Source organism: Ovis canadensis, chromosome 7 (genome assembly GCF_042477335.2).
Source record: "Ovis canadensis isolate MfBH-ARS-UI-01 breed Bighorn chromosome 7, ARS-UI_OviCan_v2, whole genome shotgun sequence".
NCBI lineage: Eukaryota > Metazoa > Chordata > Mammalia > Artiodactyla > Bovidae > Ovis > Ovis canadensis.
This window is the reverse complement of record NC_091251.1, coordinates 31,608,245-31,623,531: the sequence shown is the minus strand read 5'-3', so window position 1 is coordinate 31,623,531 and position 15,287 is coordinate 31,608,245. Positions and strand designations below refer to the sequence as shown.

General features: G+C 51.2%; 1 protein-coding gene across 2 annotated transcripts in view; it reads left to right on the top strand.

The window, feature by feature from the left end:
* The window catches only part of HEXA (hexosaminidase subunit alpha), a 31,930-nt gene extending 17,333 nt beyond the window's left edge, over window positions 1–14,597 (top strand). For both annotated transcript variants that reach the window (XM_069595569.1, XM_069595571.1), the window contains exons 2-14: window positions 3,822–3,914; window positions 4,925–4,990; window positions 6,628–6,674; window positions 7,185–7,295; window positions 8,131–8,232; window positions 9,059–9,191; window positions 9,766–9,946; window positions 10,813–10,899; window positions 11,148–11,220; window positions 11,876–12,059; window positions 12,209–12,299; window positions 13,222–13,326; window positions 14,350–14,597. In XM_069595569.1, the coding sequence (XP_069451670.1) occupies window positions 3,822–3,914; window positions 4,925–4,990; window positions 6,628–6,674; window positions 7,185–7,295; window positions 8,131–8,232; window positions 9,059–9,191; window positions 9,766–9,946; window positions 10,813–10,899; window positions 11,148–11,220; window positions 11,876–12,059; window positions 12,209–12,299; window positions 13,222–13,326; window positions 14,350–14,413 (1,337 nt within the window). In that variant the 3' untranslated portion in view covers window positions 14,414–14,597. The remainder of the gene's footprint in view (window positions 1–3,821; window positions 3,915–4,924; window positions 4,991–6,627; window positions 6,675–7,184; window positions 7,296–8,130; window positions 8,233–9,058; window positions 9,192–9,765; window positions 9,947–10,812; window positions 10,900–11,147; window positions 11,221–11,875; window positions 12,060–12,208; window positions 12,300–13,221; window positions 13,327–14,349) is intronic.
* Window positions 14,598–15,287: the final 690 nt, after the last annotated feature.

The following is a 15,287-nucleotide window of genomic DNA, read 5'->3' as shown; positions in this document are numbered from 1 at the left end:
CTCAGAGGGAAAAATAACTTGCTCAGGGTCCCGTAGCTAGAAAGTGTCAGCCAAGATTTGAACCCAGATCTGTCTGACTTTGAAATTTAGCATGGAGCTGCTCAGCCTACATTTCCTATAGAGTTTCTTTGTGACCGGAAAGAGAGAGAAAGAGAGACTCTTTGGGATGAGTTGAGACCAGGAAGACGTGCAAATATTTTAATGCTGATGGGAGAGAATCGCAAACAAATAATCTGAAGACCTGGGGGAAAAGAGAACTAATTTATACGAGAGGAGCCTGGGGAGAGTTGCAGACCACAGGTAAAAGGAAGCCCCTTCCACTGAGGCAGGAGAGGAGAAGACCAGGTGTGTGTGGCAGGCCTTTTTGTCCGGGAGGAGAGGGGAAGGTGGGGGTGGGCAGAGGTCCCTTCTGGCTTTCTGCTGAGATTAAAGCAAGTGGCAGTCTGGTTATGGACTTGAAGAAATGGTACAAATCTGAAATAGCTGTTGCAGAGACAAGGAAAAAGCAGTGGTGGTGGTGATTTTCAGGATGGCGTCAAGGGCCCAGCCAAGATGAGAGACCAGGATTAGGTGCACCAAAGGCAAATGTTCGACTGATCCAGGTTGAGGGTTTTGCCCACTGCATGCAACAGAAGGAAGGGATGGACTGTTGAGAGCATTGGCGTGATGTTGTTGGAGGTGCCCACATCTCGGGCGACAGGAAGGAAGCGAAGACGGCAGAGGAGGGAGAACAGAAACAAAATGGAAGGGTCATAGTTCTGGGACCCGCACAGTGGCATTTGGGTGATAACACGGTCTCAGGTTCCCCTGTTGTCAAGAGTTCCACCTCCAGACCTGACCTGTGATGAATAAGGCAAAATTGTGATAAAAAGAGAGGGATAAGGAGAGAAAATTAACAGTGGTTATCCTGTCAGAGAAGAAGAGGGGTGCTGAAGATAACTTTTTTTCTATAAACACTTCTGGGCTATTTGCCTTTTTTTTTTTTCTTTTCATTTTTGGCTGCACCAGGTGGCATGTGGGATCTCAGTTTCCCAACCAGGGATTAAACCTGCGTCTCTTGCATTGGAAGCATGGATTCTTAACCACTGGACTGCCAGGGAAGTCCTTGAATTTTTTTAACTTCTTAAAAAAAAAATACAGACTTTTCACTGAACCCAGGAAAGAGCAGGCTTCTGTGAAAGCAGGGGGATGAGGGAGCAGTGGTCTGGAGGGGGAACCCAGGCTGTGTGGGTTTGCCTGGAACCAGGAGCTGTTGGCTCCGAGGAGGAGCAGCCAGTAAACAGTGGTCCCACCCTGCCATTGTTTACCAGGGAGGAAGTGGGAGCCACAGGACTCACTCAGCTTGGCAGCAGCGAAACTGAGCCAGAACTAACCCTTCCTGATCTCCCAGCTCAGTGCTCTGTTTTCCATGCTGCTTCCTGTGCACTGGAGGCTTCAGAATTTCCTGCCGTCCTGCCCAGGCCCATCGCAAGGATGCCCGTGTGATTGCTGGTGAGCCAGCTGTTTGCCAGACCCTGCTTCCCACACCTCAGTCCCTCCCAGTGCAGTGGGTGTGGGTGTGTGTAGAGGCAGCTTGCCTGTCCCCTGCCTATTTCCTGTTCTCTTCAGAGTAGCGACTTGGAGGCGGAAACTACAATGATGGCCTCTGTTTACATCCGTTTAAATGACCCAGTGTCCCTCCTGTTTTGCCAGCTCTCACATCACCACCTACTCCGGTCCTTCCTCCTCAGAGCTTGTTTAAGCAGCAGCCATGGCTCTGTGTCTTTTTAATCAACCCAGACCCATATGAGTCACTGAGAGCACTTAAGGTAGGGCTTCTTCACAATGAGATGGGTGGCCGGGGGTGGAGAGATAAGCCCTTAAATGAAGGGTCTTGTTCTAGGGGAAAAGTCCTTTCATTTTTGTCAGATCCTCAAAGGAGTCTGTGACCGTTCCTTTCTTAAAAGACCAGGGATTTAGAGAATGAATTGCAGGTGTGTTTTAGAAAAACCAAAATATGATAACAGCAATTACATGTTCCCTTATCTTCTCAGTAAGAGTTCAGATAAGCCTGGTGTTTGTGCAGCCTCTCTCGTCATCAGGATGGGGACTGTGGCAGTTGTATTAGGGAGCTGAGATTTCTCTATTTGATAGACTGAAGTCCAGAAGGTTAAGATGATAGCTTAGGACTCTTGCCCTCTTTGGCATGCCTGCCCGGAGATGAACTCTCCACACAGTGATACTGGGACTCTGTGATGTGTGGAGTCCAGTGGAGACAAGGAGACAAGGGATGAGGTGATAGTTTAAGGAGAGATATTATAGTTCTCTTCATGCCTGCCTCTCAGTGAAGCCCTCCTTGGTCTTTGGGATTTGTAGAGATGGCCCTGCACACTTTGTGTCAAGCGCACTCCCTGCCCTGACACTCTGGTTGTCTTTCTATGTTGTGGGCATGAGTCTTCAGGGTTTAGAATGGAGCTGTGAGTTGGCCTGTTCTAGAATAGCCTCAAATTCTCTTCTGCCTCCAGGGTATAAGCAGGTGTTAATGTTGGGGCGACAGAGATTTACCGGCAGGGGAAAGAATGTGTTTGCTCTTGCTAGTAGGAAAGGACCCCCAATTGGCTTGCTTCTTGGCCAGCCTGAAAGCCAAGATGCAGCCATGTGGTATGGTGAGCAGGAGATTAAGCAGGCTTCCTTTTGGTTCAAGGCTCCTGAGTTCCTTCTGCCTACAGATGGATAATGTTTGGGATTCCAGTGTGGTTCTGAATCCTCTCTCCCTGCACTGTGCCAGACCATCCTACCTCTGACCTTGTAGTTTCATAGGAAGTCATGGATGTCATGGTGGCAATGGGGACAGATATGGCTCCAGAAACAGAATAGAGGGAGTTCACTAAGGTTCATGCTTGGGGGCGGTACAGTCGGTACCACCCTGAAGGTCATGGACAAGAACCAGTGGGAAGATGTTGGGAGACTGCCCAATTGTGTTTTGGTTTGGTGCTTTTTTTCCTCCTGTGTAGACTGGGATCTGTTGAATTATATTAGATGGTATGTTGTCTCCAACTGGGTGGCTTTTCACTGTTGGGCAGAAGTCTGCCTTGGACAGAGAACCTGTTTGGGAAGAGGAAGGAAGGAAACAGGATGGTTTGGTGGCTACGTACCTTTGCTGGAGCGCCAGCTAGGCCATCTGAGGCCTTCTCTGCACGGCAGACCCTCCTGTCGCCTGGTTCACCTGCTCACATCGGCTCCTAACCTGTTCCAAAGCTGACGCCTGCATCTGCAGCCCTCCAGAGCAGTGCTGCTTCAAGTGCCAGTCTGCAGTGAGATGAGAAGCATATTTACCGGAATGTAAAACTGTTCCCTTCACCAAGAAACCCTTGTTACAAGAAACTGTCAGCACTAAACTGTGTTTTCTCTGACATAACTGACTTACACTCTGGAGTCATATAAGCTTCCTATCTGGTGACCACTGGCACATCAGCTAATCTGCAGACCACACTTTGACTAGCAATACTCCAGAGCCACCTCTAGTTCAGAAACACTTGTTGAGGTCTTTGAACCTCTGCAAGCCAGAAACAGAGAGCCCTGGTTGCAAAGAGCTGCTGGCAGGTCCATCATGCAAGGGCCAGGGTGCATGACTTGGGGGAGGGGAACACGACCCCAGAGAAGCGGTCAAACAGGTGACTAGGCGGCACCTGTGCCAAGGGCAGCTGTCCGCCCCCCTTCCCTCTTACCACAGACACAAACTGAAAGAACTAGAGTTGGGGTCCCTCCTGTAGGGCCTTGGTTTTGCCTGATGTTTCTGGCGGCAGGTCAGCCACACTGAGTGTATTACCCTGTCCTTGCAGAAAAACGGCATACATCAGAGAAGAATTCATTGGTGGTCCTTGTCGTCACTCCTGGATGTGACCAGTTTCCGTCTTTGGGGTCTGTAGAGAACTGTAAGTACCACTTCGTTCCTGGTTCTAGAAGCCAGCACTTGTCTGGAGCTATAACTCCAGATGGCCTGGCCTCAGTTGCAGATGCTAGGCCTGAAGCCCTCCATGAGGGTGGGGGACAGGGGTCACCAAGTGCCCAGAACCATCAAAGGAGAGTTGTTCCTGTGCACTCTAACCAGCGTCTGAAGGTTGGCCGTGAACGTCACACTGGCTAGTCACTGAGTCCCGCAGGACACCTGCCTTCTGGACTGAATATAATCCCTCTGGCATTTTAGGAACTTACGCGCTTTGTTGGTTTTTCTCTTAGAGACCCTACACTAGAGAGAGAAGGAGTTTTTGGCCATTTGAACTGAGATGAAGCCAAGTCATTCGTCCTGTGGCTGCCCTGAGCAGCGGCATTTGGGGACATCTCAGTGTGCAAAGTGAACATTCAGGTCTTGGCTTCTTCCTCACATTGCTGAGGAGGTAGCTGAAGTCTGGAGACAAGGGGAGAGGGGGGTGACTTCAAAGGCTCTGGGAACATTGTATCCTGGACTCACCCCTCCAAGCATCCCTTGCCCCTTCATCCTTTGAGCTAAAGCCTGGCAGGAATCCATGTTTCTGGTGGGGAAACTGATGCACAGGGTGGGGGGTGCTTTGCAGAGGATTCCACACCAGCTTGCCTGTCCTCACACACCATTTTCCAGGGCCTCAGAGTCACTGGGTGACCACCCTCCCACTCTGGCCCCAGGCCTGAGTATCAGCCCTGCTCTCTCAGGGGATGCTTCCTCTTTGAAAGAAAAAATGTGTTTGTTTGTTGTTGTTGTTGTTTTTCCCATGGCATATGGGATTTAGTTCCCCAACCAGGGACTGAACCCATGCCCCCTGCCGTGGAAGCACAGCCTTAACCACTGGGCCACCAGGAAAGTTCCTTATTGTTGGTTTTTAATCCGAGGTTTTACAGAGAACATGTGATTCTCTGTAATCTGAGGGTAGAAATCCTTAACCTAATGGAATCGTTTCTGTTGTTTCAGACACACTGACCATAAATGATGAGCAGTGTCTCCTCCTCTCCGAGACTGTCTGGGGCGCCCTGCGAGGTAACAGGATGGGGCTGATGCTGGGAGAGAGAAGGATGATGTGGGAAGGTGGGCGCTGGTGGGGTGAGGGGCAGGATCGGGGGCCAGGCAAATGCCCCCAGCTTAGGAACTTGCTTTATGGAGACCAGCTGGAGTATTTCCTCAACTCCCTGCAGGGAGTGTTCTCCTCGCCGCTGTCTCCAGCACCTGGCAGGTGTCACAGCCTGTGCAGCGACAGCCACTCCCTTGGCAGGCGTTCTGGGAAGCAGAGGGAGCCCCTGCAGGCGGATGGCAGGCACCAGCAGGGGCAGGCGGCTGGGGAGAGGGGCCCACTCTGCCATGCACACAGTTTGTTCAGCTCTCACTACGGACCCAGGATTGGAAGGGCTCTTTAAAAAGGAAATCTAGATCAAAAGAAAGATAAATGTCAAAAAAGAGGTAAACAGTGATAAAATGAAGACTTCGCTAGCCAACGGGCTATAGGCCCCTGCCCTTCCTCTTGGTTCACTGAGAAGGTACTTGGTCCCTAGGCACAGACTTAGCCAAATACTTCCACCCCTTTTGGTAAGAGCTCTACCGGTGAATGAGGGGAGTTCTCACTGAACTCCAAACCTTGTTTTGGTTTGTCTTTATTCCCTAGCCCCTCCTCCCCTCCCCTGTGTTTTGGAGAAACAGCATGCTGACACCCCTTTCCGCCCTCTTGTACATTTTGTGTGGGTGTTAACAATTAGGTTAAAGTGGGAGAGTTCTGGAACCCCAAGTGCCAGGCGTCAAGGTCAGACTGGAGAGAAGCCCAGATGGTACACTGGAAGTTGGCCTCAAAGGAGGTGTTGAATGACCACAAAGGTCTCACAGATTTTTAAATTCTGAAAATTCAGGATTCTGGGAATCTTTCACAGGGCTTCTGCTGGGTTTGTAGAAGTGAGTGCCCAGCTGTTGAGAACATCTAGTGCTCTAGACACAGCACGCCTGCCCTTGGGCCTCACCAGAATCTAGGAGTCTGTGTCCAGTCTCCTGGGGCAGTTGCTACCTGCCAGCTCCCTATAGTTGGTTCTCTGCTCAGGGTTTGAAAAGGAAAAGTGGATGTTTCTTTGTCTTTTGGGTCCAGCTGTGGACCCACAAGTTTATGATCTCGTTGAGTTTATGAAACTCAAGTTTATGATCACATTCTCACAATTCAAAGTGAAGAGGCAGCAGGTTGGAGGCCCCCCTTTCTCAGCTCCCTTAGCTCCTGATGAATATTATCCACCAAACTATTTATCCCCTGTGAGCTGGCTTGTCCTTTCATATGTCCTCATAGGCCCCAGCTGTTGAGAGCATTTAATGCTCTGGACTCAGCATGCCTGGCCTCTCTTCTTAATATCTTTGTGAATTCAAGACTTAGGGTTTATAGATAAGAGGCATGTGGGTGAGTGTATTGCTAGGAGGGGCATAAAACCCCCTTACACTGCCCGCTCCCAAAATAAAAGACAGTAAAAATCGATACTGGCTTCCTATTGTCCCCCTTTTCTAGCTGTTGAGAAGCATGCAGCCTACACTAGATTTCATTTCACTGTGTGCCCAAGCACTGTGCTCTGCCACATAGGAACCTTCCAGATGGTTCTGACCCTTTACCCACCTCCCTAAGTCTTTACATCCACCTCTCTACTTCCCTGTAGGTCTGGAGACATTTAGCCAGCTTATTTGGAGATCTCCTGAGGGCACGGTGAGTGTGGGCCTTCAAAAAGGGCCCCTCTTAAACCTCTGGCATTTGCTCCCAATATTGAGAGTCCTGGAAATACCTTCTTTTGCCTAGAACAGAGTCCTGGTGGCTTGAGATGGTCCCAAAAAGAGTATTCGCAGAGATAATGGGTAGAAATTGGTTTGGTAGATTTTGCCAGTTGGGGTATAACTCAGTTCCCCTGAGTCATTATTGAGTAATAACCTTGAGACCACACTGCTTTGAAGCGAATATTGAGTTAGTGAGAATCTGGTACACGTGAGCTGAGTGGTGTGTGGGACAGCCGCACTGGCTGGCAGGAGAAGGTTACTCTCTGGAGAGGTACATGCTTATGGTCATTCATTTGGAGGTGTGGGGTGTTTGTGGAGATAGTTACCCTGAAGAACTGTCAGCTGGTTGGGTTTTCAGGGATCTCAGAAGACTTTTCTCATCCCCCTCTACCCCACTGGTGAATTGTCTTAGATTCCTGACATGTTCAATGTTTGGTCCACACAGTTCTATGTCAACAAGACGGATATTGAGGACTTCCCGCGCTTCCCTCACCGGGGCTTGTTGCTGGATACATCTCGCCATTACCTGCCACTGTCTAGCATCCTGGACACTCTGGTATCCAGGCCTTAAGGCCTTCTTTGCCCTTAGGATTCTGGGGTGATGGGACAACAGATAGATCCGGTGCCATATTCTTAAAGAGTTACAGAGAGAATATATGTAACTTTATGAGCTCCTGGGAAAAATGTACAAGATGACCTGCTCCAAGATTCAAAAAAATACGAGTCATTTTAACGTACCACTGGCTACTGAGGACCAGTGTCCAGGCCATCTCCAGTGACAGAGGAGGTGGGTTGGGGAATTGGCTTCTCTGACCAAGGGCAGCTATCTTTAGTTAGTATAAAGTCTTAGGAAAGAGATGTTTAGGAGCCTTAGCTGGGGCTGATCCTAACTGTCTAGAATTTGATGGGCAGTCAACTATTCCTTTGGTGTTCTGATGGAACCAGAGAAGTGGACATTTACCAGTCTTGGCATCTGAGATTTATGGCTTATGAGGCTATTAAATAAATTCACAACAGATCTCACAGTTTGGATAAACACTAGTCAGACAACCCAAACCACGCGGCAAGAGGAAATACTAGTTTCCACGGTCTTGTGGGACTTCCTGACCCCAAGGTACCCCAGAGCGGCAGCCCTTCTCCTGTCGTGACTGTAACTCATCCCCAACAGAGGAGACACTGCTTCTGTCAGCCATCTTCGGATGTGCAGGGTCTTCCCCTCCCCTCCATGCCAGGCACAACCTGATGGGAAGGTCTGATACAGAGAACCTGTGGACTCTTAGCAGGAAGCTGGGGCAGGCTGAGCCTGTGAAAGTGTGTGGCGCGGCCTGCCGCGCTTGGGGCCGAAGCTGGAGAGGTTGCGCTGGCTTCACAGTGCGTGCTCTGACCTACAGGATGTCATGGCATACAACAAATTCAACGTTTTCCACTGGCATCTGGTCGATGACTCTTCTTTCCCGTATGAGAGCTTCACTTTTCCAGACCTCACCAAAAAGGTATGTTTCGATTTTACCCAAACCAAGTTGATGGCTTGAAGTCTGACTCTGCCTATGGCCCTGCTAGCAAAGGACATCAGCCCTCCTCCTAACCAGCCAGTTTAAGGGACACACTCACATATAGGAGAAGGGCACTGGCTTTGGAGTCAAGAGACCTGAATTCAAGTCTAAGCTGTACCATTAATTTCTTCTGTGACCTTCAGGAGAGAATCTTTCCTGGTCCTATTTTTTTATTAATATTTTGTTAGCTGGGTATAATAACTACCTTATTTGTCTCACTGGCATCATGGCACTGAGATAAGACAATGAACGGACAGCTTGTGGGAAATTATGATACAGTTCCTTGAAGACAGCACCTGATATGAACAGGCTGTGGGTTGGTTTTCTTCCTTTTTTAAAAACAATTTTATGCATTTACTTTTGGCTGGGCTGGGTCTTCACTGCTGCATGGGCTTTCTCTAGTTGTGGCGAGCAGAGGTAACTCCGTGGCTGCGGAGCGTGGGCTTCTCATGGCAGGGGCTTCTCTTACTGCAGAGCACAGGCTCCAGGCGTGCAGGTCTCAGGAGTTGCAGCTCGCAGGCTCCAGAACACGGGTTCAGTAGCTGCGGCACCCAGGCCTAGTTGCTCAGGGGCATATGGGTTCTTCTTGGACAAGGGATCGAACCCGGGTCCCCTGTGTTGCAGGTGGATTCTTATCCACTCCGGCACCAGGGAAGCCCTGTGGGCAGATTTTCTGATATCCTGGGGGGCCTGAAGGCATTTTGAATATCCTCTCCTCTGCTAGCCTTCAGGAAATGGGATCCTCAATGTGTTTTGTGCCTTTCAGGGGTCCTACAACCCTGCTACCCACATCTACACAGCGCAGGATGTGAAGGAGGTGATTGAATATGCGCGGCTTCGGGGTATCCGGGTGCTGGCAGAGTTTGACACTCCTGGCCACACTCTGTCCTGGGGGCCAGGTAAGAATCATGTCTGCAGTTGGAGGGAGTCCGCTGATCCCCTTCAGTGGGGAGTTAGGATGTTAACTCTTGGATGTAGCATGCCCCAGCCTTGGTCTCTGGAAGAATATTTTCCATCAACTTCTTCCACTGGGAATTTAGATAGGCAGAATTTACTTTGGGCGAAAGAGGACACTTCTTACTATTAAAACATGGGCAAATTCTTCTCAGATGTCCTTGCCTGATAATGCCCTTGTAGGTCATTGTGCCCAGAGTGGAAGAAAGATTTTGCCAGTCTGTCTAGATCAGGCTCTCTGCTTTTCTGCTGGCAGACTACGTGAGGAGAGCACGCTTTGGGAGCAAGGGTGACCCCAGTGGAAGAATGTGTCAAGGCAGCGGAAGTGTGTCACAGTTGTCTGGGTATGATCTGTGGACATGCTTGTATTTCTTCGATTGTCACTAAACGCTCGTGTCTGCGATTGCCTGAGTGTTCCTGCCTGAGGGAATGTCTATGAACATGATTGTCACCGTGTATGTGACTATACGTGGGGTTTGTGTATTTGTGACGCTAGTGTCAGATTCTCTCTTGCCTTAGGTGTCCCTGGATTACTAACTCCTTGCTACTCTGGGTCTCACCCCTCTGGCACCTTTGGGCCAGTGAATCCGGCTCTCAACAACACCTACGAGTTCATGAGCACGTTCTTCTTGGAGATCAGTACTGTTTTCCCAGACTTTTATCTACACCTGGGAGGAGATGAGGTGGATTTCACGTGCTGGTATGAGCCCTGTGACCCCCCCCATCCTGGCCTGATAGACGGCCCACTCAGAGGAGAGGTCAGCCTAAAGAAGCCCTGTCTCGGGTGCTCCTCAGCTGTCCACCCAGATGGCTCAGGCCTCTCCTCTCTCCACCGACCGAGAGCCCCGCCTGGTCTTGGCAAGTCCGCGATCTTGTCATAGTCTCGAGGTATTGACAGAAGAACCACCTCCAGGCACAGAATTGTCTTGGAAAAATCAGGGTAGAGAAAAATAGTGCCTGCTTTTGACAGTTTAAAATAGTCTGGTTGAAGAGGCAGGACACATGAATTTGAGGCTAATATATGACAGTGTCTGGTTAGTATTAAATAATAAGGTTCCAGCCCTCAGATTTACTTAGCTCAAAAGAGGCTGAGAGGCTTCTTGGAGAAGTGGGAACTAGAGCTGGGGAAAGGGTAGAGGAGAGAGAAAAAATAAAATGTAGACATTGTGTGGCAAGGGAGCTGCCATGGGTGACAGACAGCAATGCCTGTATACACTTGGAATAAAGAATGAACATTAAGGAAAAAGCAGGATATGCCCAGGGTGTGGGAGGTAAGAGACGGAAACCAGAATCCAAGACCTCAGAGCCTCATGTCACAGCCCAGAGAGACTGAGATGTGTTCTCTTAGGAAGTGAACTTGAAGCTCTTCAGGTCCTATATCAGTGGTCCCCCTTCACTTAGCTTTTTCAGCCATACTTCCCAAAGTTGTGGCCTCTTGAGATCTTCAGTTGATTGGTTTTTCAGATGAAAAAAAAAAAAAGTTGTGGGAGGCCAGGTGACAAATCCACAAGCTCTGGGCTTTGAGGATGTCAAAAGAAGTAACCTTCATTTTCTCTTGGGATTCAGGAAGTCCAACCCAGATATCCAGGCCTTTATGAAGAAGAAAGGCTTTGGCGATGACTTCAAGAAGCTGGAGTCCTTCTACATCCAGACGTGAGGACGCAGCGGGAGTGGGCGGTCACCCGCCTTCAGAGTCCTCCCTTTCCGTAACAGGGCCAGGCCCTGCTGGGCCACTTTCTGGGCCCCTGAAGGGGTCCTCTGTCCTGTCCTTTCTGGTTGGAGTGGTCGGTTCCCAACTGGTCAGACAGGAACGGGCCCCTAGCCAGGCTTTGCCCCCAGGACACTGACCCCAGTAGCTCAGAGCCTCTCGGGACTGAGCAAACACTCTCTGGATTCTCTAGGCTACTGGACATTGTCTCTGCCTACGGCAAGGGCTACGTGGTGTGGCAGGAAGTGTTTGATAATAAAGTGAAGGTGAGCCTGGAGCAGAGAAGAGGTGCTCCCCTCAGGGCCTCCGTCTGCTCTCCCATCCTTTCCCTGCTTCTGCATGGATACAGAGCTCTGAGCCCCGAGTGTGGGTGTCAGAGTCCCCATTTGTCTTCCCTCACTATGAACTGATGGAGTTACTTGTGCTGCTGGGTTACTTGGGATTCCTGAAACTGGCATGATGGGTTGGGTTTTCATTCCTGTGTCATAGACTAGGATCTTCCAGGCCTGGGGGCAGGGCTGTCTTCTCCTTCATCATTGACTAGTAAGATCCCAGCTTCCTGCCACATCAGGGGCTCTGCAGGAACCTCATCCCATCTTCAGACACATCTGGAGATGCTTGGACATGACAGCCCCTGATGAGTTTTCTAGGCCCCACTGCTTGCCTCTGTTAGTTCCCTACTGGAGTTACTATCTCAGTGTAGACAGGACTGCAGAGGGGTTAGGGGAGGGGGCAGCACGGAGCTCTCCTAGGGCCTTTGGGGGCCTTGGCCTCTGCACTGGGCTAGAAGTTCAGTGGCTAGGGGTCACAGAGAAATGCTTTGCTGCTGGGGAGCAGAGGGGGCTCACACCCCCCTGGCCTGGGCTGCTTGCATGAGACTGTGTCCCGGGAACCTCTGTGCCATTTGACCTTTTGTGACAGGTTCGGCCAGACACAATCATCCAGGTATGGCGAGAAGAGATACCAGTAAAATATGTGAAGGAGATGGCACTGGTCACCAGCGCTGGCTTTCGGGCCCTGCTCTCTGCCCCTTGGTACCTGAACCATATAACTTATGGCCCTGACTGGAAGGAGATCTACCTGGTGGAGCCCCTGGCATTTGAAGGTAAACAGGGAGCTCTCCTTGCTGCCAGAGCAGCTGAGGGAGAGAAGGAGAGCCTGGGTTGGACGTTTCAGATCGGCAGATGAAATGGCCTGAGGAGAGGACCACGTTGGGAAGGTGGTTGAGGCCTGTCGTTGCTTGTTTTCCCTCAGGTAGCCCTGAGCAGAAGGCCCTGGTGATTGGCGGAGAGGCCTGTATGTGGGGAGAGTATGTGGACAGCACAAACCTGGTCCCCAGGCTCTGGTAAGGGCTTTCTGGGGATATGGAGAGCTGGGCTTGCGGGCATGGGTTCTCTCTCCCAGGCGCAGTCCTGTCCAGCCACCACCAGCCGAGCGCCGTCCTCTCGGGCCTGGGAGAGAAGGGGCCTCGCACTGCTGCTTCTGTTTGTACGGAACAGTCCTCTCCTGCCTGACTTCTGTGTTTGCTCCTTCAGCCCATTAGGTGTGTCCCATGGAGACTGTTGGGCTTCCCTGGTGGCTCAGTGGTAAAGAATCTGCCTGCAATGCAGGAAACCTTGGTTCGATCCCTGGGTTAGGAAGATCCCCTGGAGAAGGAAATGGCAACCCACTCCAGTATTCTTGTGTGGGAAATCCCATGGACAGAGGGGCCTGAAAAGGTACAGTCCATGGGGTCACAAAAGAGTTAGACATGACTCAGACATGACAACTAAACAACAACATGGAGATTGTTGTCCCCACTTCACACATAGGGATAAGGAGGCCTGGAGAGCACGTTGAAAGAATTTTGTTTTGGGGATGGCTCAGGATCCAGCCCTGAGATGTACAGTCTCTGTACTAAGACTCCTCTCTGCTGTCTCCTCAGAGTGCTGCTACCCCTCAGCAAGCTTGGGGGGCTGTGTAGAGTTTACATTTTGAGAACAGCTGCCACTGCCGCCATCAATAACTGTTCACAATGCCTTTCAGACGGACTCTGGTCCCTATGTCTTTGGGAGAGGAGGAGGAATCACGATCCCCATTTTACTGAAGATGAAGCGGGGCCCTGGCAGTCCTGGGGAGCCCTCTAGTGAGCTGTCACTCTGATTAAAGTGTCGGTCACATCCCTTGGCCCCAAGCTAGTCCGGGGTGCCTAAACAAGAGGCTATGGGTGTCCAGCACCCTTGCAGGGAACCCAGAGCCCAAACCAGGTGCCTCTCTCCTTTCCGCAGGCCTAGAGCAGGGGCTGTTGCTGAGAGGCTGTGGAGCAATAAGATGGTGTCCAACCTGGACTTTGCCTTTAAACGTCTGGCACACTTCCGCTGTGAGCTGCTGAGGTAAGCAGTCCATGGTAAGATCAGGGGCTGAGGATCCTTTCCTGACAGGAAAAGAACACTGATCGTAGCTAACATGTGCGGAAGCGTGTTGAGGGTGACAAGCCCTGTCAGCCCTCTGCTGGCACTGCTTGATTCAGTCTTTTCCACAGCCCTATCAGGGGATAGAGTTTCTATGCCCATCGCAGAGGCAGGCAGCTGAGGCACAGAGCAGCTCAGTAACTTGCCCAAAGTTGCTCACAACCAGCAATTGAACTGCCCTCACTGTCTGTGCTCTTATCCACGGCCATGCGTTTATGGGTTCTCACGACACCCGTGCCCCAGTTGGGATGGGCCTGAGTACGAGGGTCAGTTCCCTGGTTCATTCATTGACTTGGTTTTGAGACCCTGGGGAAACAGCCTCGTAGAGAGCAGAGTCCCGGGCTGAGAGCCAGGCATGTGGGGTCTAAGCCTCTACTGTCTAATTTACTGGGTGACTTTGAGCGAGTTCCTTACCATTTCTGAGCAGATAATTTATTTGGATAATAAAGGAGGCATGTCTCAAGGTGCCCTAAAGAGACTGGTCAGGTCCTGGAACTGGTGAGGCTGAGACTCCATGCCCACACCCTGTAGGTGGGCTGGACAGTGCCTCCGTGCCCCTGTCCCTGACATTTACAGTGTCTTAGAGCCATGAACGGGGGCTCAGTGGGCCGAGAGCACTGGGCACATTGTAGGAGTCCACCATTTTTCTCAAGAGACTGAGTGATTTGGGGCTGGGGCCCAGAAGCAGGGAGGTATTCTTCAAGGTTCCGAGGTGTCCCTGTATCAGGATCACTGGGGTACCCGATCCACATGGCAACACACAGCCCCACCCCAGCAAGAATCTCTGGAAGTGAGACCCCAAGAAATTTTGGTGTCTAGTGACAGCGTGAAATCCACTGAAGGAGGGAAGGGGACTGTCGGTTGTGGTGGAGAAGATGTTGCTGGAGCCTAAAACTAACTGCCTTTGAGGACTCATGGTACCTGTTTCTTTACGTCCTCTTGCAGGCGTGGTGTCCAGGCCCAGCCCCTCAGCGTAGGCTACTGTGACATGGAGTTTGAACAAACCTGAGCAAGTAGCCCCCGGCACCAAGGAGGGTCCTGGCCCTAGGAGAGTGGAAGCGGGGCCAGGCTTCCACTGCACCCCGCCCGGGGGATGGAGCCCCTTGGCCACGTGCCCCTGTGCCTAGAGACAAGGGGGCTGGTGCTGGCGGTGGCGTCCAATAAAGAGTGATGTGGCATTTTTCTATAACAAACATGGATTACCTGTGTGGAAACAAATGTGAGTGGCCCTAGGGAAGGGGAACTGCCGGCTCTGGCCTTCTGCTCCTAAGGGTGATAGGCTCAGTGGGGCCCAGCCAGCCTGGGCTCAGTATCTTGCCCCTGGAGGGATCTTACAAGTTGAAGGCTGGGAACGAAACTTGTATCCTCTGTGCCGTCCTACCCTGCCTGAGTTTTGATGCCTCTCCTAGCTCACCAGAGTCCAGACACACACCCCATCCTTAGACTCATCACCTGGACCCCCGAGGCTTCTGTGCGTGGAACACGACAGCGCAGGGGACCAAAGGAGTCCCGGGAAGCGGCAGGGGCCCCAGCCCCAACCTGGCCCCAGAACAGCCCCTCCCCCTTGCACACCCACTAACTTCCCTCCCCTAGAGCTTTTCTTCTGCTTTCGGTTTCTTGTTACTTCCATTTCATGCAACCACTATTAAATATTGAACACAGACTATGATCTTGGCACTATGGTAGGTGGTTAAATTTGAAAGACTTAGTCCCCAGAGGCCGTGGTCCACTCCCCGAAATGCCAGCATCCTCCACCCCTCCTCCCACCCATTTTCAGTCCAGTAGCATCTTCTCAGAGAACTGCTGGCACAGCGGAGACAATGTGAGGAAAGCCCCTGGAGGACCAAGAGGTGGGTATATGGCTCTGGAGAGTCTGCACCGGT